Here is a 25,277-nt window from a genome sequence, read left to right as displayed (position 1 = left end):
GCTGAATTACTCACTTCCCCTTGTGTCATCCTCATTAAATCCTTGGTTACTTTATTTACCTGTTCGTTGCGGTCTTCAAATTTTGTCTCATCCTGTCCTTGATTGGGTCCTAACAACTGTTTGTCCCTCACTTAGTTATTTACATGAATCTACACCATCTATTTAGATTCAAAACATTACACTTAATTTGGTAATTATTTACATTTGATTAATCGTTGTGAGACCATAAGTTGATCATATGCTCAAAATTTTAGCCCTGCAACTAGAAATATTCTCGGATGTATTTCATTTTGTACGAAAGCAAACTGATTATCATCGTGATGAAACAAAAGAGGAACATTACAAACATCTCATTTCACTCTGGAAAACACTTTTTTATTGATTTACAGACCAGGCAATCAACCAACTGTGTAACTGTGTGCACAAGTTTAATTTTCAAGTGCTGTATACGCATGTGTTTATTGACCTAATGTGTGTGTGTGTGAGTTCTTGCAGTCAATGCCAGAATAATTTATTCATGAGAGCATAGAATTACACTTAGCCCACAAACAGACTGACTTACTGTATATCCAGAACAGGGTCATAATAGTTCTGGATTTTCCATTATATATTTTTTTTCATTTTCACTTTTGTTTTTCAGATCATTATTTTCAATCATAATATATTTGAGCAAGTGTGTTAGTTTTAATATAGGTATGATCTTTGGTTACTTTTTCCCAACTGTGCCAAGCCGGCATATTTTTTAATTGACTTAAACGTAACATATTTTAAAATCATGCAGGATATGCATGACAATTTTGAATGAAAAACTAAAGTGGCATGTATCAGGATGACGGCCTTTTGTTTTGATGAAAAGACAACGCTCTCGTTTCCATAATACCCGAGACGCCCCTCTTATCCACATCTTAATGACCCTTCAGTCTTCACCGCGGGCACACCAATTAAACGGAATGTCCCCGCCAACACTGACGACAACGGAAATTTGACATCTCTCTCACAACACAGAGTGAGATAGACGGCATCATGCGAATTAGCCGAAAATACACAAATGACTTATGCAGATTCCACCACCGCAGGCTACATGGCCTGGATGTTCTGCGGCAAGATTTTGCCTCTCACAGATCAGACTTCTGGCAGGAAGACTGCAGCCCACATTTGAACTCCACACCTTATAAACCACTATCCACCATGCTGCCCCTTGAAAAAACATACTGTGCAAACTTCATTTCTTGCATTTACCAACATGTAGTGTGATTTATCCGAATGGTTAATTCACCACATGGATGAAATAAAAAGGCATGCGAATCTGGCACATGCATAGCAGCACAAACGATCAAAGCTCAGCCAGGCAGCGTCAACAGAATGACCTGACATAGCTGCACACACAACACAGACACAAAAGAAGTGAAGAAACAGCAAAGATGAAAGCAAAAGGAATAATGTCAGGAACACAGGGGAATGACAAAAAGCGTACCTTAATTGTGAGCTCCGCAACACACTAGGAAAACATAAGGGGTGTTGATCTTGATTGCTGCATGCTTCAGCCATCTGTTTATCTGCTGTCAGTCTGTCTGCTGCAAATTCCTTTGAGATGGCCTTTTAATAACTCCAAACACAGACGAGACACGAGGTATTGCAGACAAGTTAAAGCAAGAAAAAAATATGAACCATATATTTTGAATGGAGTCAATTTTAACACATACCTTCTGCTTTGATTGTGCCGTTATTTCCTACTGTTTTGAACAGTCAAAAAGAAAACTTCAAAGCATATGTAATTATTTTTATTTCCTACAAAACCGGAAAAACATTAAAAAAAAACAACCTTACAACCTATAAGAAACATGTCATTCCTTTTGAAACTAAATGTACACAAACAAGCAACAGAGGTTCAATTAAAAATAAATTATCACGATAAATTAAGCATAACTCTCAATCAGCACATTTCTCTGTGCATTGCTATTATGCAGGAGTCAAATTCAATCATTTCATCAAGTGAATCTCATGAATCTTCTCGCGTCATCTCTAGCTCCATCAAAAGAATAAAGTGCTTTTCTTTCACATTTTACTCATTTTCATTTTTGGATGACTTATCCAATGATAATATGTAAAGATCACAATAACCTAAACAATCCAGGCACTTTATGAAAAAGAAAAAAGGAAAAGAGGCATTTCTCTTCAATGGGAGCCATCATGTTGCTTCTTGGACTTTTTGTGTTTTTTATCTAGTTCTTCCGGGTCCGCGTCTGATTGTTGTTTGTCCCGCTTGTGATTCCTTGACTTCTTTTCATGCTCGCTCTTCTTCATAATGCTGCAGCTGTGACTGGAGGGCATCTCTCCTCCTACTTGCTCCGTTTCTGCCTCGTGTGTATCATGACGACTTGATTCTTTCTCTGGCTGCGCTCGGTCCTGTTGGCTTTCTTTTAGCAATTTTTCCAGCTTGTACCTTTTCCACAGCTCTTCTCTGCTGGGGGGTTTCACCTTGACAGTGGTTCTGTCTGATTGGCGGGGGGGAGTCAGTGCTTGGGGAGTGGCTTCATGGTGGTCTTTAGACACCGAATTGACCAGGGGCTCATCTGAGGGTTTTACTGTCAGGCTAGACTGGCTTGACTCTGGGAATTCTTGCAGCCCTCCATAGAAGCGGAGAGATGGCAGTGGGCTATTTCTATTGTTAGATTTACTTTCTGTATTGGCACTATTGTCATGCTGGCCATAATCCTCCTTTGTGCTATTAGATTCTACATCTTGTATTAGATTCGTCGGTCTGTTACACTCACTGTGATGGACTGGAAGGCTTTCCTTACTTGAATCTATGTGGATTTCCGGTTCTTTGTCATTTCTGTCAGCATGAGATGTCAAGACAGATTGGATTTTTGGTGAAATTGGCAGCTCTTCTTCTGGCTTGAGGCTTTCTTTCTTCTCGTCACCTTTCCAGTCTATATCATGATCTAGTGGCCTGACAGCTCCCACCTTTGGCTTCGTCTCAGTGTCCGTGCTGTCATTAATATATTGGCCACTTGAGGGAGCCAAACAAGAGTTTCTCTCACTGTTCTCATTTTCCTGCATTTCATTTGACCTTTGACTCTCTTGGTCAGCGTCTCCAGGAGCTTCCTCATGTCCTGGTGTTGCTGGTGGCAACACTGAAAGAACTTGCTGTTCATCCTCGCGCTCCACTCTCTCCAATTTAAACAACGTTTCCTGAAAAAAAAGGAAGCTGCAAGTCAATCATTTGTTAACAATATGAGTGTGAGAATATGCACTTTTGGGGCGGCAGGAAAATGACTGAAAAGGTAGGGAAGGTAAGGTAGGGAACTGCTCAACATTATTGTATAACTGTCTTAAAATTGAGGTTACTCTCCAACATTCAAATCAACAAAACATAGCACAAATGTCAACAGCCATTGAACAGTGAATGTCACACACCTGTATGAGCTCAAGTGCATCGTCACTATGTTTAAGTTCCCGTTGGGGTGTTGTGACCTCATTTGTCCTCTCCTGAGACTCCTCGCCTCCCATGTGGTCCACAATGAAGGTGATGCTGTTTGTCAAAGTAAACACAGTGTGGTTTGTTCTATGGTGCAACAGCCTACCAGTTATTGAAAGATGATCATAGCTGCCAGAACAGCACTCTGATACTAACTTGGATTAAAAACCAAAGTGATATAGAGCTGTTGTTTTGATTCAATTTTACAATAGCATGATGCCATGAAAATAAAAGACTGACATAAAAAATATGGATTATTAACCTGTACCTTTCTGCTGTAATGGTAGGCACCTCATTGGAATGTGACATCGTAGCCAAATCAGTATCTTCATCATTTATATTCTTTGTCTTCCCTTCCTCCACCAGCTCTTCTTCTGGCTTTGACTCTTCTGGCAGCTCTTCACTATTTTTCTTTTCAGTAGTAGTAGCACCTGACATGTCCTGCTCTATTCCTTGCTCATCATTCATCCCGCTATGAATCTCATCAATGTCTTTTCTTTTGTCATCATTTCTAATGTCTTTTTCCTCTGTATCGTCCTTCACAATCTGCCCCTCTTTTTCTCTTTTTACCACCTCATCGTCCTTCACATTTGCGATCTCCTTTCTTTCATCATCACTCCTCAAGCTTACATCTTCTTCAGTCTCTTTTACGGTCAGACTCCCATCCAATTCTTTGGCGTATGTCCCGTCCACATCCTCTGCTGCCTGAATATCATGATGCATAGGCTGCTCGGTAGTTCCTACCTCCAACTTCTCACTATCTTCTTTCACATTATTCATCTCTGAAAAAAGACATTCCTGCATTTCTGTTTTTTCTTCAGATCTCTGTACATCCAGTTTGATGTTTATGTTAATCTTTTTCTGTGGTTTCACTTTCATCCCTTCCTCCCAGATATTTTCCACTCTGGGAGACAGTGGTTTCTTTATCTCTTCCTTCTGCTCTTGTTGCATTTTGTTGTCAACAGGATGAGAACCTTCATCCTTGGGGATTTCGAGGGTGGTTTGCATGTAACTGCTTTCTGGAGTTATGACAGGACTTGCTTTATTGTTCTCCCCGTCGTCTCCTTTCTCCTCTCGCTTGGATATGTTGACTTCAGTGTTTATGTTTTTATCCGATTTGCGATCCTTTTCCCTTGGCTTGACCTGATCCATCTCCCCATCCTGCCGCAGAGGATTTGAATCTTTGCCACTTTTACATTTTTTTTCACTTTCTGGTCTCCTTTGTTTTTCTTTCACCTTTTCACTTGATTTGAGTGGATTTTGGACAGCTTCAAAGACATCATTGTCTGGGATTGAGTCAGCACAAGAAGTACGATGCCTTGTTTTGGCCTTCTTGTCTGTTGAGTGTGCAGCATCAGGGGAACGAGTAGTGTCTTCTGACGCAGCTTCTTCATACTTTATCTTCTTTTCATGCTCTGGTTTGATTGGAGGGAGTTCTTCTGAAGTTGCTGCCACTCCCTGCTCTTGGCTGTCCATTTCGGTGCTCCCGCCATGAGGGGTAGCTTTTTCAGATGGGGGCAAGCGCCTGTCACTGAGCAGGCGAGAGGGAGATGAGCTGCAGTCGCTGGTACATCGAGACTGAGGGGAACGGCCCTCACTGGAGGATTGAGAGCGACTGTCGCTGGACGAATGAGAAGGAGGCGAGTGCCGGTGCGCTGAAGGGCCACTGACATGTCGGCGGTGGGTGCTTGAGTCTAACTTATGGCACTCTGCTTGGTCCTCCCACAGTGGATTCGGGGGAGGTGGCAACTGGTGGTAGTGGCTGACATAGCTGCTGAAATACTTGTCATACCACTCTTTATATTGTCTTCTCCATTCCTCGTAATAATCCGTATTGGGCTCCTGGGTACCCGTTGGTTCAGTGCCATAACGCAGCGCTGAGTGGCCCTCAGCATGTCTGGTAGAAGCTGGTGAGTGTTCAATTCGTCTCCTGGATTTGTAACTGCTGTGAGAGGACTTTCTGTTGTGATGACGTTTTTTCCTGTGATCTGACAGCGACGTGGAACGAGAACCATCTCGGGGGGAAGATGATGAGGATGGCGTGGGTGAATGGGACCTCTTGTAGCCATAGTTGTAGGAGCGAGAGGAATTGGTGCGGGTATTTGAGACTCTGTGGCGGGAGTATGGTGACCTGGGGAAAAATAAACAAATTCATGTTGTCCATGTTTGTATACAATGTCATGCATGAGAAGTAATGGTAACCAAGTAGACCCCCCCCCCCCCCCCCCCCCCCACACACACACACACACACACAAAAAAAAGACATGCTTAGCTAAAGGTGACCAAAATGTATCCCATTGCGCATATATCTACCTTAAAAGTTTAACAATCAAGATTCACCAACAAGATTATGAATATATTTTGTGCAATATACATACACACACACACTATTATCTGTGTAAAAACTACACCTTGATCGGCCATGGGATTTGGATCGAGACCGACTCGACCTGCTTGATGAGCGAGAGGATTTTGACTTTGAACGAGAGGAGCGTCTGTAGGTGGGTTGTGTACCAGGAGACCTGGAGAATGCAGTCAAGCACAAATTAATGAAAAAATAAGACATTTAAAATAGACATTTAAAATAGACATTTTATTCACCTCTCCTTCCTGTGTCTATGACGGCTGAACCATTCCCTCTGGATGAGAGGAGGGATGGAGGAGGATGAAGAGGAGATGAGGGGAGAGATAGGGGCACCCTGAGGGTTTGCGTGAGTCCAATTAGGCAGGACCACGTGGGGTCCTGGTGGTTGACTTAGATACTGCTGACCTGGAGGGAATGAGTGGAATTGGTGGCTGAGGAAGAGAGGCGGAGGAGCATGTTGATTGGAGGATGAGGAGGGAGGGAGGGGCTGGAACTCAGCTGGAACTTCCGTGGGACGGACGGAAGATGAGAAGGAACTGTGGAAAAGACAGAAAAGTTTTGAACCTTTGGATGGAATCACCATGAACGCATACACAGAAACTTTGCTGACCTGTGCATGCTGGTTGGTGTTTGACCTTTAAGTTGAGGAAGGGGGAAAACAAAAACAAAAAAAAAAACAGCCATGTCATTGTCATACATGCATATTAGAAAACAAATTAAATTCACTCATTTCCTGCCCATGACGACTACAGATGTCACAGGACAGCTATACAAGTCAAAAATCCATTTTAACCTAGTCAATATAGAATGAGTTCATATAGACCTTTACTTCTAATATTTGATGATATCAAGTAGTACGGGTTATATATTTCCTTACCTAAAGAGATTTTCTGCGCTGGGTCATTGTGAACCTGATCAGAGACCAAGGACAAATATTAAGGGCTACAAATTACTTTTTTCTCATGAAAACAACTGCAGGTCATGCGGCATAATTTTGTCAAAATATCCTAAAAAAAATAACAAAAAATAAAAAAAATTAAAAAAGACATGTTTTTGGAGCTTGTCACAGTGAAATTATCTTGTTTTAGGGCATTGTTATGGTTATGTACTTTTTCCACTTCAATATACAGAGATATGTGTTTGTGTGTTCTCTTACCAGCGTCATTGGCTGTGTGTGAAAAGCTGAGGGGTCTTTGTTTAAGAACAGCACAGAAGGTGTAGCAGCCACTGAATCCTGTTGTGTTTTTTCTCTAGCATCACTGTGTGAGATGAAGATAATATATTATAAATATGGTGTATTCAGCTCCTCACTCAGTCAGTGACACCAACATCCCGAGGGAGTGAACAGACATGATATTAATGTTTATAGCATATTTGAAAATAACATGCTGGCTTTAAATAAAGGTCTAACAGAAATAGAAATATTAACAATATGCAATGCATACCTATAAACAAAGAATATATTCTAAAGGATAAGACAAGTGTCTTTAGGTACAAGTACAGAGCATTAAAGCAGCTACAATTCAACAATTTTCTAACAAGGTTCTAACAGAATGAACACTACTTTGGATACGTACTGCGAAGTTAGTCGATCGGAAACACGATGAGCCCCAGACTTGTTTATATCAGCCTATGAGCGGCGTGAGACAAGAGACAAGAGGAAAATTGCAGTAGAAATAAGAAAAAGATGGCAGACAACTCCTCTTCTTGTGATCACACTAGCTTTTACACGGATTCAAGCACTGCTGAAATTTGTCGAGATTGACCTGCTGGCTGTGGTTGGAGTGGTGAATCTTCTGTTGTAGGATTGTTAAAGGAGATGGAACAGGGAGCAACGTAGATGTTGAAGGGAGTGGCTGAGGGGCATCAGACTTTTCTTTCAGACTTCTGGTATAGCCTTTTTCTTTCTTGAAGTTATTTACAGCCTGTTTGATAGAGTGTGATTAGGATAGAAAAACAATGGAAATTTTCAGGTGAGTCACAGTTCTGGATCAAGGAAGAAACAGCAAAACCTCCAAAGTCTATTGCCACAAAAGCAGCAGTTAGGTGTATTTCGTAAAAATGTGTAAGTGCAATGATGACAATAAAATACAGATAGCAATTTGCAAAAGAACAAAAATATATCAACATCATTTATACCAGTAATATATTTATTTATTCTAAACTAAGCAATGTACTCCAACCATAACCCATGCCCTCTAAAAACAGTTGGGTTAAAAATAACCTAATAAAAACCTCTCACAATCCTTCTGCTACTTTACCTGACGGAGGAATTTATTGGCTATCAATGTGTCAGGAGATACATCGGATTGGTTACAGGTGGGACAGGTGTGCCCTTCTGAGTCCAGCAAGGCAGTACGAATACCTGAACAAGAGATATTGACATATAGTAAGTGAAAAGGATGTGACGGTAAATAAAAATAGCTTTGTGGTTTGACATCATAAGTTTTCCAGTCGATAAGGATGAAAGACGGTGTAATTGACATCCCACAGTTCAGTGGAACTATCATTTCTAACCCCAGACCTGGGTGTTTTATGACACCTTATCTAGGCCTTTGATCAGTCATTGCTAATAACAAACACACCTCCGGAGGTAAAACATGTCCGTTCCAAAGTACAACTAGCAAGATGAGGCTGAGGTCGATTTATTGAGTGCCCCTCAGATACCCACAGTCATCACAATAACTGTTTCCACAGCACGGTATGACCACGGAATCCACAAGAAGGTCACGGCAGATCAGACATTGGAGTTCTTCAGGCACGGGCACATTCTCATCCTGTGGCTCACTCTCTCCTTTGTGCAAAAACGGATGCTTCTCTTTCTTCCCAATGGCGTATGCCTGACTGTGGGAACATAGTAAAACACAAATAACCCATATTAGCTTTTTTCATTATATCCTGGGTACCGATTTATCCAGATAGACTCACGCATCGATGGCAGGAATAGCAAATCGTCCGCAGTTAGTCAGCATGGCTCCCTTAATGTTGGGATCATCCACCTCCACCATGAAGGAACGAGGAATACCTGTGCTCTTCTTTATCTTTGTAGGATTATCAAAATTTTTGTCCTGCCATTAGTAAAAACAAAGTTAAGCTCACTAACTTACAATGAATGTTTTGTTTCATATTAGTATTTAAATCTGTGTTTAAAGTTCCTTCACCACACTTTCCAAGCCGATTAAAGCAGCCTTATTGACTAATCTAGGACCAGCTCTTAAAAAAAGCTGCAAATAGGAGTGAGTGAGTATGTATCTATCCATCCATCCATCCATCCATCCACCCATTCATCCCTCCCTCTCTTAAAAAACTGCAAAGAGGAGTATCATCCATCCATCCACTTTGATCATAACTTGGCCGTACCCCACTAGATGGACATTTCCTGATGTGATGTCCAGCGTTTCCACAGCGAAAGCAGGTGTAGTTGGCAGGAAGCACTCCACCTAACTTTTTGTTGTAACTAGAGAGATTGGCAGAGGTAAAGCTAGTGCTGGACAATACAGCCCAAAAATAAAATCTTGATTCGCTTTAATCATTCTGAATGATTATGATTTCAATCTATTTTGATTGATCTATTTTGATGTTGGTCACTACCTGAGCCTTCAGCACATGTGACATCATTTTCAGTCAAAGCAAGAAAAGACACGTGTTTGTAAAAGTATTAGTCATACATAAAAAGTAATTTAGCTAACAAATGAACTCATTCAAACTCAAAGATGCAATTTTATGTTTTTAAACCAATCTTTTGCAAAATCTTTCTTTCTAGATCTTTCTTTTTTAAAATGACAAATTCCTCAAATTTATATGATTTATTGCACAGCCGTAGGTAAAGCATTTATTACTCAGAACATTGAATATTTAAGAGCAAAATGGGAGCATAACTCACGTCATGGGATCGTACGAGGACTGATTCATGACAACTTTGATCTTATCATCCTCTGACACATCAGCAGCTGCCAGGTTCACCATCTGCATGGGGAGCAAAGGGCCCAAAACATACCACAACTGAATCTTTGTTGAAAAAAAAAAAAAAAAAATCCAGATCAAAGGTAACAGGTGCAATACAAAATTTTTCGGAGCATACCTTGGAGATTAAAGGTAGAGTTTTGGAAGAACTGTGGTCATCCATCTGTTAGAATTGAACACATTCATTTCACTGAAACACCTCAGATTTAGGGAAACCTAGGACGTTTCATAATGAATAAAAGCACATACAGTATGCATATGATAAATCTTGATGCAAAAGTATGTGCTCATGAGTGGCATTGAAGTATCACTTTGTTCAGTGGGGTAACTCATGCTTGTGGGCAAAATACATTACCACAGTCTTCTCATTCCAGGACTTCTGCTACTGCACACTCCGACTTGCCCCCCCCCACACACACACATATTTGTGGAATGACAGATGTCCTGTCTTTGAATACTAGCACAGTGCATTCTAGTGCTGATTTTCAGCTTTAATGGTCAGGGGGCTTGCATAATGGTGACAAGGAAGGGATTTGTTTTCAAACAATAGAGTAGGACAATGTTGCCCAATGGAATTCCAGCGAAAAGTTAAATGTCCATCATTGGCTGGGCCAGTCACATGACCTGAGTATTTGCTGAGTAGCCACCAAAGCAAAAACAACTTTGAAAAAAGTAATCAGCAAACCAACAATAACAATCTAACGTTTGCGAGTCCATCGGTAATCTTATGATAATATTTACCTGCAAGTCAACTTGTGTTAACAGTAAAAAAAAAGGCTAATTTGTTCTACCAATAACTACTATATTTCATGATTTTACTGCTAAGAAATGTAAAAATTTCACCTACAATAATTTCTGAATTATGTTTCAATTACAGCAGATTTGTCCCCCACATCAACAACAAAAGAAAAAGCCGGTTGTATCATAATAGTTTAAGTTAACAACATGCTGTAACAATTGAAATCAAACACATAATACATCGGGCAGCTTAATCAGAACACCTTTATTGGAAGAAAAACAGAGGAAGCTTTATTTTGTCCAAACGGAATCAATGCTAAGGAGAGAGGCAGATACTTCTCCTACTGAGAAATGAGAAAGAAAAATCAAGTCAGGTCAGCAAGCAAGTCAAAGCTTTATATGAAGCATTTTGTGCTTGTTTTTGGAATTCTGATGGACTCCACTATAGAATATTATATGTTACACTGAGGAATTAAAATTTTTGTTGAGTTAGATGTGACAGCTGTTGAAATCAATATTTTGGGTGCTGAATTTAAAATGAATCTTAGTTTTTCTCCATCTCGTCAAGTTGTTGAGTTATAGGATCTGCTTTAAAGTGTTTAAGATTTAGACCGTTTTTCATTATGGACAGCAGGGGGTGCTGCAGGTGCTGCATTTACCATTGTTCGTAGCTAGAACAAACATGGCCGCCTCCGGAGAAGTGCCACCTCCTATGGACTATCGTTTAATGATAACTCGACCTATGATTATATTTAAAACATACTGTTGGTCACTAAGAACACATTCATTTGCAAGTTTTTGATATGTACTATAATTTAAGGTACGTGACTACAGAAAATAGATGGAAAGATGGCCAATTTATTCCTTTTTAATGAAAAATGGTCTAAATCTCACACACTGTCCCTTTAAAAAAACATATTAAATAACTTTATGTATGTGATTAAAACAGGCAGAATTGTGATAAACTTTCCAAATATGAATTGAACAATAAATTGAAATGCTATGACCACATTACAAGGTTATGAAAATAACCCAGTACCAATTGTCGTCATTCCTATTTATTATGCGTGCTTTATGTTTGCGGATATTCATTGTACTGACTGATTGGGAGCTGCATACACCTCTCACTGAACAGTCTCAATTTTGACAGCATAAAGAAATTGCCACATATACAAGTCCAATCGTAATCAGCTAATCAGTGGAATTTTGCTTGGCTGGAACATAAGATGTGGAATTAAAATCTTATACTTGCTATTTTAAAATCAGCAAGCAAATTTTAGTTTTTAATCAGGATTAAAATATTTTTCAATAGAAATTTGTTAGCAAATTAGTAACTCACAAAATACATTAAAACTTCGTTTAAAACATGACATGACAGTAGCCTATTTCAAAGATATACCGTACAAGATGAATATTAATCCAAAATTGACTTGCAGCTTTGGATGTGAGCTTGGTGGCTGATGCTATATACAGCGTGGTGAAACAGCAGTTGGCTTTTTATCAACCGTCAATAACTGCCTGCCTGATAAAGTTTGGCTCCGCCCAGGCTGCTTTTGGCACCCTTCATACTGAGTGAGCCTAAAACAGTGCCCTAAAACGGGCTCAAGCAACAGTTTTTTTTAAAATTAACTGTTTGCAAAACAAAAAAAGATGAAGTAAGACATACTGTAGCTGTCTGTTGGTCAATGGAATACAGTGAAAATGTAGTATATTCCCAGTCAATAATGGGATTTGGAGTTGGAACTAACTAAAACTCCCTGTTTGATGTCACGCCAATATTTTTATAATAGACCATGATATTTGAACTGCATGTTCAGTTCAATTCAGGTGAACTTTTGCGGAATTAGCTTGTCTTTTCAGGCTTGTGAAAGCAGTGGCGTAGAACTGCATTGCATCATTACCAAAGCTCTGTCCAAGATTTTGGTGAAACCAAAAAAAAAGACTTATAACATGAAAATTTCAATATACACTGGCCCGGTGTGCTTTTAGGGTAAATGTTCATCTTTTCATTAAGATCTCAGGCTTTGTGTGCCACTTGAGCGCGTGTTTTTTAGTCTTGTTTATAAAGAAAACCTACACAGCATTGTACATTTAGTTAGATCAGATTGTGTGTACAAAATCACGCCCATGTAAACTTGACTAAAAAGCTACCAAAGAAGGACAGCTTGTTTTGCAAGGCTTCCATTTGTGGTTCGACATTAATACATGTCGAATGAATCAGCAATTGGGGTTAAGAGTCTGCTCTTTGAATATCATACATGACAAGATCTAATGAGCGATTAGATGAGTGGAAAGCAGTTCCCTTTTTCCTCTGAAAGGTAAATAATGTAATTTTCAGTCACATTTGACTGACATTTAAATAACATTTTTGTCTTCGAGTTAAGTGTTTATTTGACTGTTAGATTTGGTGCTCAGTGGCAATGTTGCAAAAGAAGGGTGTGGTGGTGGTTTGGGTACGTACTGCTTTGATGGCTGCTGAAGAAAAGTGGCCATGGGCATCTGTGCGTTCACTACAACAACAATGAAGAAACAAACATGTTTAGCAGCTAATGTTTAGGTGTTACACTGAAAACACATTCCCCATTAGGTCCCATTTTGAACAAGTTAGCACGATATTAACTTATTCAATCGCAAAGACATATTTTTATATTTTCTTAAGAGTCTAGACATTCGATCCCAGGTACTTCTTTATATATATTTTTAAAGGATTTTCAAGTGTTGGGCTAATGAAGGGTCTAAAAATGGCTGGTACTGAATGAGGTAAACACCATTCTGACAATACTTTTCCTGCACATTCTTATAAAAAGCTTCTTGACTAAAATGGTGGCAACACCTTGTGATCATAAACATAACATTTGTGAAGTTATTTAGAACAAGATACACTAGAATAACTTTAGAGAGCCACGTGTTGTTAAGTCAAACAAATTAGTTGGACACAGTTTTGGGTACATTTCCATTACAAAAACATTCCATCCTGTTCCTTTTTTGGTTGTACAACTAGGCAGAAACACTTCTTCTTGGTTACATATTAACAGTGGACCCTCTCAGTTCCACAAATTGTTATTTACCAGCCTGTTTCACTGAGGTCTTTTACTACTGGGTATCAAAAAAAAAAGTTGCTTAACTAAACTCACCTCCAAATAAAGTATTTGGTAGTTAGAAGAGCATACGAGCATTGTCAACAATCAACAACAAATGAACCTTTTGAGCATATGTTGCCTTGTGGTATCAAATAAACAAGAGCTATTAAAAGAATTGAATGTATTGACACTTACACGTTGTGACTCTTTTTGACAGAACCGCTGGTGTTAGGGACCCTCCTGACAATAACTGAAGAGCCTTTGGGGATGAGCCCTTCCACATCTGTGTACTCTGAAAAAAAAAAAAAAATCTGATTTTATAGAAACTCTGGAATGAAACTTTGCCCCAAACTTCTTTTTGGGTTTTACATTGTTTTGTTTTTGACACTTAAGTCGGGTCTGTTCTAAGCCTTGAAAATGGTATTGGCATAAAGGTTTATTTCATCATGTAATAATTCAATTATTTGATTTAGAACAACCAAAAAGCCATGCTAGTCAACCAGCATTGTGTTTATTTTCACTCCGCAATTGAATAATTTTGTAAAATGATCTTGTGTGCCAAGGGACGCATATTTTACTGCACAGATCAAGTTATAGAACTGTCATTTGCAATCTCATCCTTTTCCACAGTCATGCTGTTTGCGCAGATAGTTTGGTAACAATAAGGTAAAAAAATGTATATTTTGTTTGTTGAGTGGATCCTTATTGGCTGGAAAGCAGCAATCGAACTTAAAGTGAGAAACCATTATTTCAAGTAGAACTCCTGGTATTGCCTGTTAAAATCTTTCTTTTTTTTGTCAAAGCTGTTGGCGTGTCATCTGTCTTTTGACTGGGCATTTAACACGTTCCAAAGACTTCTGTTTTTTACTCATTTTACTTCTTTGTAAGTTAAATTTTAGCGCTCAAGTAACCAAAACAAATTCAACAGAATGCGACCAGTTTACCAGTTCTGACGAGATAATAGCAGTTCATTTGGGGCCCATGCGACCCGGTACCGATTGATCCACGGACCAGTACCGAGCCGTGGACCGGTGATTGGGGACCGCTGTTCAGAGGGATCATGGATGTTGCCTACGATCCAACACGGACTTCTAGGGACATCTAAAGATTCTTAGCGTACCACTGATGTTGGCCTGCAGATCAATTGTCAACGCTGGGCCACGTGTTTTATCACCAGCCTCCAAGCAGTCAAACATCCGAACAAACCAACAAAAAAAGTAAAAATACACACCCCAAAGTCAAGTTACCTTCTTTGGTTTGAGCGTTCGTAATCTGCAGGTCGCAATCGCCGGCTCGCAACCTTTCCCTGCCCATGATCCGTTCCTTCAGGTCTCTCAGCGTGACATGCAGCCCGTCAAACAGCACCGTGGCGTAGCTGAGTTTGGAGGAGAATTTATAATGTATATGAGTCATCTTGACACAAAGCAATCGCTTCCACCTCACAGAGGAAACCCCCCAACGTGCTCGGAAATTAGCTTAGCTCGCGTTAGCTACACAGAGCTTTTCTTGGCTAGCTAACAAGTGTCTAGCAAAGTAGTCGCTAAGTAATGCCATTTTCGAAGTCCGGGTAGACCCCCAACAGGATAATAAGCCGAGGCTGAGTCAGTCGCTTTCGGGTCCAATTTTTTGCTCTCGTCGAACTAAATGTGGCTTTCGAGACGAATTGCACGCTGACAGAAACTACCAGCTGTTTCCACAAGCAACAGCTCGTCAGCAAAGAGCCGGTTGGTTGCTGCGTTCAAGTGATCCCGAACACGTACGTGTTGTAAAGAACGTCCTTCTCTGATAAGGTGCTGATGAAATAATTGTTCGAAATCGTACGCTAAGATAGCATAAATATTTTAAAGACATGTAATTTCACTTTTACCCCTCAAAATCATCAACATATTAATTCGAGGTTGAATATTTTTTGGTGAGTGAAACGGTGTACATATAGCTCGTTTGTTAAAAAAAAAACGTGACATTTACCTCTAGCCTATTTTGAATAAAAACGTTAACACATCATACATAAATTATGACGTTCGATTGTTGTGGCCACACATGATGACACTAAAGTGGTGAAAATTCCCATGAACATGAAAGCAGCACAATGTAGTTTCCGATCAGAGGAGCACTTGTTTGGGCGAGACAAACGATGAGTAAAATACATATAAGCGTTTACCGGACACATTTTGTTTGCGTAATAGATTTTTTTTAGTCCAAATTATTAATTGCGTTTTTTTTTTGTTTTTGTTTTTTTGGTCATCAGTATTTTTGTAGGTTTCAAAATATTTTCGAATCCAGGTAAGATACCTTGTTCTAAGAAAAAGGTATCCCCAAATAGTATTATCCTCATCAAAATATAAATGATGTATCTCTTTATCGTTACGTTTTGGTGGAAATCCTCTGGAGGGAGACAAAACACTATTTATCGCATGCCCATGTGAGTTATTCTGCACTGCAGTGATTGTGTAAATTGAGGCTCATGTTTAGGCTCATAGCCAAAAATTCTACATTACTACAACGCGACTGATAGCTGTTTTACTAAATAATACTTTAAAAAATATTGTTTTGACTGATGGTATTGCAAATACCCCCTCCTATTAACAATTTGTTGGATATTTGGGATAGCTACCCCATATTCATCAACCCCTCCAACTTTTTTTTCATGTCCCTATATAACGGTATATATTGAGTATTAAAACCACCGTGAGTTCTGTTCAATATGGAGGCAGTATTGCCAGGAAACCAGAGGACTGTGGGTTACTGTGAGGAGATTGGTTGCATTCAACTGGAAACACAGATATATGGAGATCAATTGGAGAGAGAGAGAGAGAGAGAGAGAGAGAGAGAGAGAGAGAGAGAGAGAGAGAGAGAGAGAGAGAGAGAGCTTTGAGGACGTGTTTTGCACACAACTCTCTCTCTCTCTCTCTCTCTTTTTTCTCTCTCTCCTGCCTGCTCTGCTCCAAGGAGGGATTTGCCCCTATCTTGGCTGGCTTAGCACATTATTGTGAAGGCAGTGGGAGGATGGAGAGATGCAGCAAGAGGACGAGGGAGAAAGGATGGAGGGGAAACAGCAGCTGCCTTTAAACTCGTGTTGTTCTTATCGTCATATGATACATGACATGACTCTCCATGCCATTAAAAGAGTGCATGTACTGTATGTGTGAGCTTGTGTTTACGCCCAAATTAAGGACTGCATGGGAGGCAGATTTGCACTGGAAATATATGGACATGTTGAATATACCGTAGCATTTACAATATAGAATCATTACATAAAAGTGTGAAGTGGGGCTACTGTTTTTTTGGCTCAGCATGAGCTAAGGGGATTTAAAAAAGTAAAAACAAAATTAACAATACTGGTACAGTGGAAACTCCAAACATGGATTTCAAGAAAACTGAAGCTGAAACCATATTTTTTGTTCCACATTTTGAGGTACTAAAAATGACTAAAAAAATGTGATCACAAAAATGGAAATGGTGGCGAGGCATTCAACATATAATAAGTACATTAATATTAACATTTTTCAATGAAAATGCCAGTTAAACATACGTTTAAGAACACACTGAGTTACTGCTGTCAGCTTCAAGTGAAAAAAATAATATGACGTTGGATTCTTGAGGGATACATGCTGGGAAACGCTCAGTGTGTTTTATGGGCTATTTGCATAAAAGGCAATTTTCTCTTATTGGGCCAATGGAGCTGAAGAAAGCAATTACTACAGTGCCATACTGCTCAATGGGAGGGTTCCAAACAATGATGCAATGTGAGGGAAAAGGGCTCAGAGGATCGCAGAGAATTGAAAATCAATAAATAGAAGAGAATGGAGGAACATGTCAAGGGAAACTTGGGATTTATCTGAGCAACAGGGAATCTGAGAAGCACTTGGATGCGAGTGACCCAATCTCATGTTTAAGGTAGTCAAAGGTAACAAAAAGCAGTATGACGCACGGTCTCCCCCATAATCCTGTCATTCACTCTAATCTCTATGACGATGACACGGAGCTCTGTATAAATGATGAATGATGATGAATATTCATCAGGTGTACTCTGCGCTCCTCATTCATTTCTTCCTACGCTCATAGCTTGGCTTACTGTTCATCCCTGATAATAACATAAGCAGTGCAATGAAATGAAACCAATGAAATAAGAAATACATTAAAAACACAGAGTGGAGGAAAACTGTTTTGCAAGAACTGTGTGTTAGTTTGAGCTGATCGATGGCACCTAGTGGATGCTGCTTGCATCCCTATTTAAAGGTCATTGTCAACCTAAAAAAAAACATGGCATGTTGATTAATATTCCGTTTGTGGAATATGAATTACAGCCATGTTGCTGCTTACTGTCGACTTAAAATGCCCTCACATTTGCTCAGGTAAGGACCAGTCACAGCTCAGCCTATGAACATTATATGACCAAACACAAAAGCAAGTGACAAAATGGCCACCATCTGAAATGAATAAAAACAGGTGAATTTTGCTGCTTAATTCATATTATACAAATGCAACATTAATAAATAAGAATTGCGTGTTTAGGACCACTGGGCCACATAGAACACATCCCTCCATCCCTCCATCCATCCATCCATCCATCCATCCATCCCATGCTGCCCATGGAACATATCATTGAAAATAGATATTTCTGGTTTACTTCCCCTTTAAAGAGTTATATTGAACCACTTGTGCTTATTTCATGCAAATGTACTTGGCAGACATTTAGTCTCCCTCCTGAACACCATCAGCATAAATAGACAGCACAGTAAGTGTTTAATTGCATTGGTTTGTTTCAGTATGAGCCTTGTTAGATGACTAAATATTCTCTCACGCTTTTCATGCACTAACTGGAAGGTGTACTTCATCATCCCAAGTGTCTCCAACTATTAATTTAACTTCCTGAAAACGGGCATCCAACAGAGCTGCTCAGACCCATTATGTTAATTGAAAACTGTCTTTAAGTGTTATTTCTGTCATAATATGGCATGCATATGGGTCCTGGCCCTACAGTCAGAAGTTGGGACTTACCGATTGAATCACCTCTTATAATCGTCTCTTTCAAATGGTTATTGAAATGATGGTTCACTCCTTCTCCTTTGCAGGATCTGTAACACAATGTCATCTACGCCAATCCAAAGCATCTCTGTATGATAAAACTGCACATTTTCGAGCGGCTTCCCAATTAGCGCAGCTCAAGTTACACCTGTGCATTAATCATCCTAATTTGCATCTCGGCAATGGGAAAATGCTCACTGAAACGGATTTAGAAAAATCTGTCAACAATGTTCGTGACACATGAGCCTTTTGTGTTCATTTGACTCTGTAACATATTGATCCACTTTCCATCATGTCTTATATTGCGTTAGAGAAGGAGGGGGAAGAAGAGGGGAGTTTAACACTCCGACATGCAAATAGAACACAAAATGAACCCACACACAGGCGCATTGAAAAGGTGTCTCTTTATTTTCTATTCATCATACTGTATATAATATTCTTTCGGTCTAGATATAGGTAATCTATATAATGTAAGTAAAAGTGTGCTTTTATTCACAGCATTTGTCCGTGTCAGACGGCTGCTAATTGGAGGTTTACGTTATAAAGTGTACACAGATTCAGGCGGACAGCTATATGTCTGTGCAACCTGTCCTCCACAGAACCTAGTAAGACATCAAACAGAAATGCTTCATTAGGTTTTAACGGACAAATATTTGCCATAGCATAAACGTTATAATATAATTCATACGGGGAACAAATTTCAAAAGAAACATTTTGGACAATATCTTATTAAATTCTGGTGAGAACAGATTTGTGTGTGTGTGTGTGTGTGTGTGTGTGTGTGTTAAGCTGCGAGGGGAAACCAGTCAGTTTGCTGGGACATTGAAAGACAAGTGTATGTGTGTGTGTGTGTGCGTGTTTAGCACATGATAGGGCTCAGAGGTATACAGCAGGGTCAAAGTCTACCCCCCCCTCCCCCCAACACAATTTCATCTTACGACAGCACACACTGAATTAGCCTCTCTTTACGTACACTCTTTACCCGCACACTTGAATGCTTTGTCGTCATTTTGAAGCACTGCACAATTTTACTGCAGCATAATGGTTTGAACTCACCACAAAATACAATGCACACTCTTCCCCTTAAATAAACACATATTAGTCCAAACACACACACATACATGTATACACAGTGTTTCCTTCTGTGTCTTTGTATATGCGTGTATAAGGTGTTCCAAAAGTCTTAGCATTGGTTACACTGCCTCTCATTCTATTCTGGATTATGTTATTGACAAGGTAGCCTTTTGACGGGATGGCTTTGTTAAATAACAGTCTGAAAGAATTGTTTAAAAATATTAGAAGAAATCTGATCTGATTCTTGGCAGGCTATTATTTCACGCAGACGCTTTGCTCGAGGATCCATTAAGTTAGTCGCAGTGTCATCAATTATTCTAAGATGGCACTTGAACGCACCTGATGGTCGAAGCTCGGTAACGCACCCTGTAATTTGGAGTCTTTCATCCTTGGTCAGTCAAGCATAAAGAGCCACAAAAATCTGCATGTAAACAAGTGCGCATTGAGCTTGAGGCAAAAACCATTAAAAAAACAACAACATAATTGCTCCCTGTCAAAATACATGCAAACTGAAATATAAAGCACCAGAAAAGCAACAAAAAACATTGTTTGGAAAAATCAATGTATTCACTAAATTTTTTTGGGGGGGAAATTCGTCTGTACATGTTTTTACCTACCACCAAAAACAGGAAATTTAATCTTAACTGGAAGTGTCAAAAATGCTTGTATACAACCATATTTGTGGTCATCAGGGCTTTAGAGTCTGGGTGGGGAGCAAACCAGAAGATGGTTTCTCTACCTCACGAGCCACACACACACACACACAAACACACAAAAATAAAAACAGTCATTCTTGGGCAAGATATAAAGAATGAAATACAACAGTCGACAAACATGTGCGCCAATTCAAGACCAGCGGTCATTAGGGTAACCACAGATTGTTTTCCACCCTGATTAACACCCCTCTGCCAGTCCTGAATCTACCTCAGAGAGGGTACATGTGAAGAGTACATGGAGAAATCATAACATTCAGACATTCAACAACACACTCACTAGATATCAGAATTGCCTATCAGTGTGGTTTCCATGAAATCTAAGTGTGATGTAGCTGTAGGATGTCACACTGGAAAAGCCCCTCGGCTGATATGGGAGCTGTCTGAAGGCAGGACAAGGCAGGCAGGCACTCCGTGTACAAGTGAGGAGAGGCGAGCTGCGCACGTACGTACACACTGATAGGCGCATGAGTCCTCCTCACAAGTATTTGAGTGTATTGTAAGAGCAAAGTGTAGAGTTCGTAGCAGGGTTGTCACCATTTTTCACAACAAAACACTCCGCCGTATTTGACTATATAACTGGCTCGATTTATGTTATGTCCTCCAAAGGAAAATCATCTAAAGAAGACTTTCTTTTTTTTTTATTCGCCATTTGTGTGATGCTTCTTGTCCATTAAGTCATTCACTGCCAGCCCAGTAAAAATGACAGTGAATGAGTTAACCGTGGTGTGTGTCGTTACGCTCATTGCTATACTTATGAGGACAATAGGGGAAAAACACATGGTACGTACACTTGTTTGTGACATGTAAACATTTTCACACTTGCCACATTAAAAAAAAACAAAAAACAAGGAAAGGTAATTCCATTTTTCCTCAAATAGCGCCCTCCACAGTGATAATTAACTCATTCATTGCCATCTGATTTCCGACAGTCCTTTACCCTAATATTTAAAAAAAAAAATTGTAAATAAGTACATGGAATAGAATGTCTGGACAACAAAGACGTATAAATATGTCTTTGGAATTGAATGAGTTAATCACTGGTGCATCACACACTTACGTAAATAAACACTCCCTCTCACTGTACCCTCCTGAGATCCAGCCTATTTATTTGTGTCCACTGCAGTGGACCTTTATTTTGGTCTATATCTTCTAACTCATTCAGATTGTCCTACTAAATTCTAGCTTGCGCAGTCGAGGATATCCTGACTTTTCCACTGATGTCCCAAGTTTTTGTGTGCGCCTTTCTGAGATAAAACGGAGAACGCAATAAAACACATGAATAGGCAGGGTCTCAAGAGGGTATGAGCAAATACGGCATTTTTGCCCATTATGTGGCATCTTTACAGACTAACAAATTGGCATTTATGACAATGCATTAACATCAAGACAGGGGTGTCCAAACTATGGCCCATTTGTGGCCCGCCTTCCATTTTTCAGCAGGCTACATTCTTTAGCGAAGAGAAAGATAGAGGAAGGTGTTAAAAATAGTTGCCACCACTACTAATAAATTGGTTTATGTACTTTAGAGCTTCATGCAAAGATAATTAACTATTTATAAAAAAAATATAATCAAAACGCTGTGGAGAATAAAAAGAATTTTATTTTAGGAAGGTTCTATGTCAGTGTCCAATTTATTTGAATTTAGTTGAAAAAATGGTCCTGCTGACTACAATTTGCTCTTGTTCCGGTGTCGAGTTGCGATTGGTTTGCTGTTATGTGCAGGGATGTATCTAGGTCTAGATCCAGGGCCATCCAAAAATTCCTAAATGATTTGCTTTATTCACTTTAACAGACAGCTGTTCTGTAGTAGAACTGTATATCAAATTATGCGACCCCCAAATGAAAAAGTTTGGACACCCTTGCATTAGGCTTTTGTGTTGGACATAAATGATCAGGAAGTCCTCAAAAGTACAGTAACCTTCTGAAGTGCTGTTCATTGTGTTTTATGTTGATCGTCCCGCTGACTAACTGAGCCACTATTAAAATCAGCCCCTATCAGAGCCTGCTCATGTGATCCATTTAACAACTGAAAGAAGAAAATTAAACTGCCTTAATATACACAGATGACCAACCCAGATCCCCAAATCTGGCCCGTTCAGTCACACTCCAACCATTAGTAGAATAATAAATATGTGACAGAGGTTGGCATCCTCCGCACAGTGGCACCTTTAGAGTAGAATATATAGCATTACTAATAACACAGTTAGTTGTTTATATCCAGTCAAAGCTGTGTGAAGTTACAAGGAAGATGGCAGGTGTGAAAAACACCCAGTAAAGTTCAGGGTGCAATTTGAGATATACAGGAGAGCCAAGGAAGCGCTGGAAACAGACGGATATGTGGCATATGCATGGATCGAGTCGTCACTTTTGGCATGGCTTATGGATGGCCCCTGACGGAGCTCCGCGTGGATGTGAGGTGGGGCCCTCATGACCAGCTACATTGCTAACACTGCAAAGTCTAAAGCAGAACTCGGAGCAGCTGACTGGAGGAAATATTTTCATTTGGCACCACAAAGTTCGTTGCTATCCTACGTGTGCGTAAGGTTTAATCCTTTGACTTAACTACTTTGAAAAGTTGTCTACTCTAAAGTTAGAGGAAAAAAAAAAACGTCTCGTCAAGGCTCAGTTGTAGCAATCGTGGCCCAGTGAGTACATGCTTCTGGAACGCTGCTCCGACACCGTGTCACTTGTTAGCTATTCGAGCTGGTTTCTAAACGCTTGTTCCCGTGCAAATGTACTTTTTCTTGTTTTCCAGCGTTCGCGCATCTATCCCATCCACTTAACACCCTTTCAACAATGTTGGTGCAACGCCGAGCATAGAAAGCCCTTGTGTGCTCCGCTTCTTTAAAAATTAAAAGCCCTTGCTTAAGAGAAAAGCACATTTTCCCTTTCACAGCCCATGACAACTGCTGATGTTGTAAAATTAATATTTACACGTGAAGGATAGCCGGCGCAAGGACATACTGAATTTTACGGGGAATGTGGCAACATTTTTTCTGATCAAGGTAATCGCTGTCCAAGTATTCATGTGGCAAATCTGCTCAACGTCGTTTTATGTTTTGTTCTTACAAAACAGTGCAATGCCGACTAGGAAGCAAACAATAAATCACAAGTGTATGTGTGCATATATGTGTGCCCCATGTCAAAAACTTGCAGGCTCCAATGTGTTAAGAAAATTCAGGATGTGTTTTTATGTTGTCAGGGGATTTCATAAACATCTCCCAAAGCTTCATACTGTATTTAGCGACATAATTGGATGAGACAATACTGCAGGTAAATGTGTTTCTATACAAGTTATTTCACTTTGCTTTGCTTGATAAGAAATAATCGATCACCGCTATCCTTGCGTGTGAATATCCCAGCATGTGGGTCCTTCATCCTTCTGTTGCGGCACTTTGAGATTTTGGAAAATTATGAGCACTTCATTTAAATTCAACTTGGTTTATTTTCCAAATGTAATTGAAGATATGAAGATTATAGTGATCTTGTAATGTTAAAGTAAAACCATTTTTGACATTAGATCTCAGTACGAGTCAAAAGTTTGGAAACAAATGAATTTGCATGCTTCTCCTTTAGCTTCATGATGCAAATTTTGCTTTATGACCTGGAATAACTTTCAGTTTACAGCTGTGTATCTTTAAGAATGTGCAATATGTTTGTGAGCACTTGAATTCGGAGGCGTTTCCACACCTTTGACTGATAATGTATAATTAGATGTATTTTTGCCTATATATATATATATATATATATATATATATATATATATATATATATATATATATATATATATATATATATATATATATATATATATATATATATATATATATATATATATATGATGGCAACACAATCTACATGCAGCAAAAATGCTAATAAAAGGTCACAGATAGAAGATGTGTGTTTATATGTTTGTATACAGTCAATGAGAGATAACGGGAGGCTGTGACTGACACCTCAATAGATGGAGCACAAACCATCTGAATAATGCATGGTGCTCCCCTCCAGTCTGCTTTACATTGCGTGCCACAAACTAGTTCTTTCTCCCCATTGCACAAGAGGGACTTTAGACGATATTCAGCGGGAGGTAGTGGGCGAGCCTATCCGTCTCTGTTTAATGTCTTTATGGCTCTTGTCTAGAACCGTACTCACAGCTAAGTGGTCTCCTCTCTTCCACATGTTCCTCAATGCAGCTAGTCTATCAGCGACACAGAGGGAAGACTAGTGTGGAAACGAGAGGGGGAAAAGTGGTGAAGTGAGACGAGCGGCACACATCAAATGAGGTGAATAGAGAAGACGGATACATTTTTCTTTTGGTGAAGGAAAAAAAAAAAGCAAAGGGAAGCACCGGTGATCTAAAAAATGACCAACTAGAAGTGATGACACCCCCGCCAACCAAACAACCGATCAGAGATCAGCTATAAACGGAGCGAACTTACGAGGGATGAACTCTATTCATCTTCAGTGCGGTCTGTCTGTCATGGCAGAAGCAAGTCCATGATTCAAGCGATAAAAACGAAGTACTATATATACAAATGCATCCCTCATTGATATTTTTTAGTCAGCTGAAATGCTGATCTGCTACCAAACGCGGTCAGACGTTCTACCCTGCCCTCTTCCTCACATTTACATTTGTTCATCTGCCAAAATAGCAAATATCGCTATTTGAGACAAACCCATAAAAAAAATCTTCAAATGAGTATAGGTTGATCACGAATAGAACAAATGAATGCGCCAACAACACAAACATGAGGTTAAGTGGCGATGAGAACAAGTTCTCCATCCAAACAGCTCGTGCTACACACACTAAAATGCTCACTGGGCTCAGGATT

The 25,277-nt window shown here is 39.6% G+C and overlaps 1 protein-coding gene across 2 annotated transcripts; it reads right to left on the bottom strand.

The window, feature by feature from the left end:
* Positions 1-1,765: 1,765 nt before the first annotated feature.
* rbbp6 (retinoblastoma binding protein 6) lies at positions 1,766-15,336 on the bottom strand. Of its 2 annotated transcripts, none has more exons than XM_088436828.1 (19): positions 14,875-15,336; positions 13,823-13,919; positions 13,009-13,057; positions 9,928-9,972; positions 9,730-9,812; positions 9,207-9,303; positions 8,775-8,914; positions 8,518-8,690; positions 8,108-8,211; positions 7,613-7,771; positions 7,424-7,476; positions 7,003-7,105; positions 6,724-6,757; positions 6,457-6,481; positions 6,083-6,382; positions 5,893-6,003; positions 3,750-5,612; positions 3,421-3,535; positions 1,766-3,195 (listed from the first exon to the last, which is right to left on the bottom strand). In XM_088436828.1, the coding sequence occupies exons 1-19, from the start codon at positions 15,038-15,040 to the stop codon at positions 2,176-2,178; spliced, it is 4,737 nt and encodes a 1,578-aa protein (XP_088292954.1). In that variant the 5' UTR covers positions 15,041-15,336; the 3' UTR covers positions 1,766-2,175. The 2 variants fall into 2 exon arrangements, with proteins under 2 accessions (XP_088292954.1, XP_088292956.1); XM_088436830.1 differs by having other exon boundaries at positions 8,775-8,887.
* Positions 15,337-25,277: the final 9,941 nt, after the last annotated feature.

Source organism: Hippichthys cyanospilos, chromosome 16, assembly GCF_059441005.1.
Source record: "Hippichthys cyanospilos isolate Australia breed blue-spotted pipefish chromosome 16, RoL_Hcya_1.0, whole genome shotgun sequence".
NCBI lineage: Eukaryota > Metazoa > Chordata > Actinopteri > Syngnathiformes > Syngnathidae > Hippichthys > Hippichthys cyanospilos.
This window is presented reverse-complemented; position numbering and strand designations above follow the sequence as displayed.

Bases quoted from the DNA above. Each gene is read 5' to 3' on its own strand.
- rbbp6 (XM_088436828.1), bottom strand. From the start codon at position 15,040: ATGACTCATATACATTATAAATTCTCCTCCAAACTCAGCTACGCCACG. The intron at 7,772-8,107 runs GTAAAGTAGCAG...TCTATCAAACAG, and splicing joins CCAATAAATTCCTCCGTCAG to GCTGTAAATAACTTCAAGAA. The intron at 6,004-6,082 runs GTGAATAAAATG...TGCATTCTCCAG, and splicing joins CATAGACACAGGAAGGAGAG to GTCTCCTGGTACACAACCCA.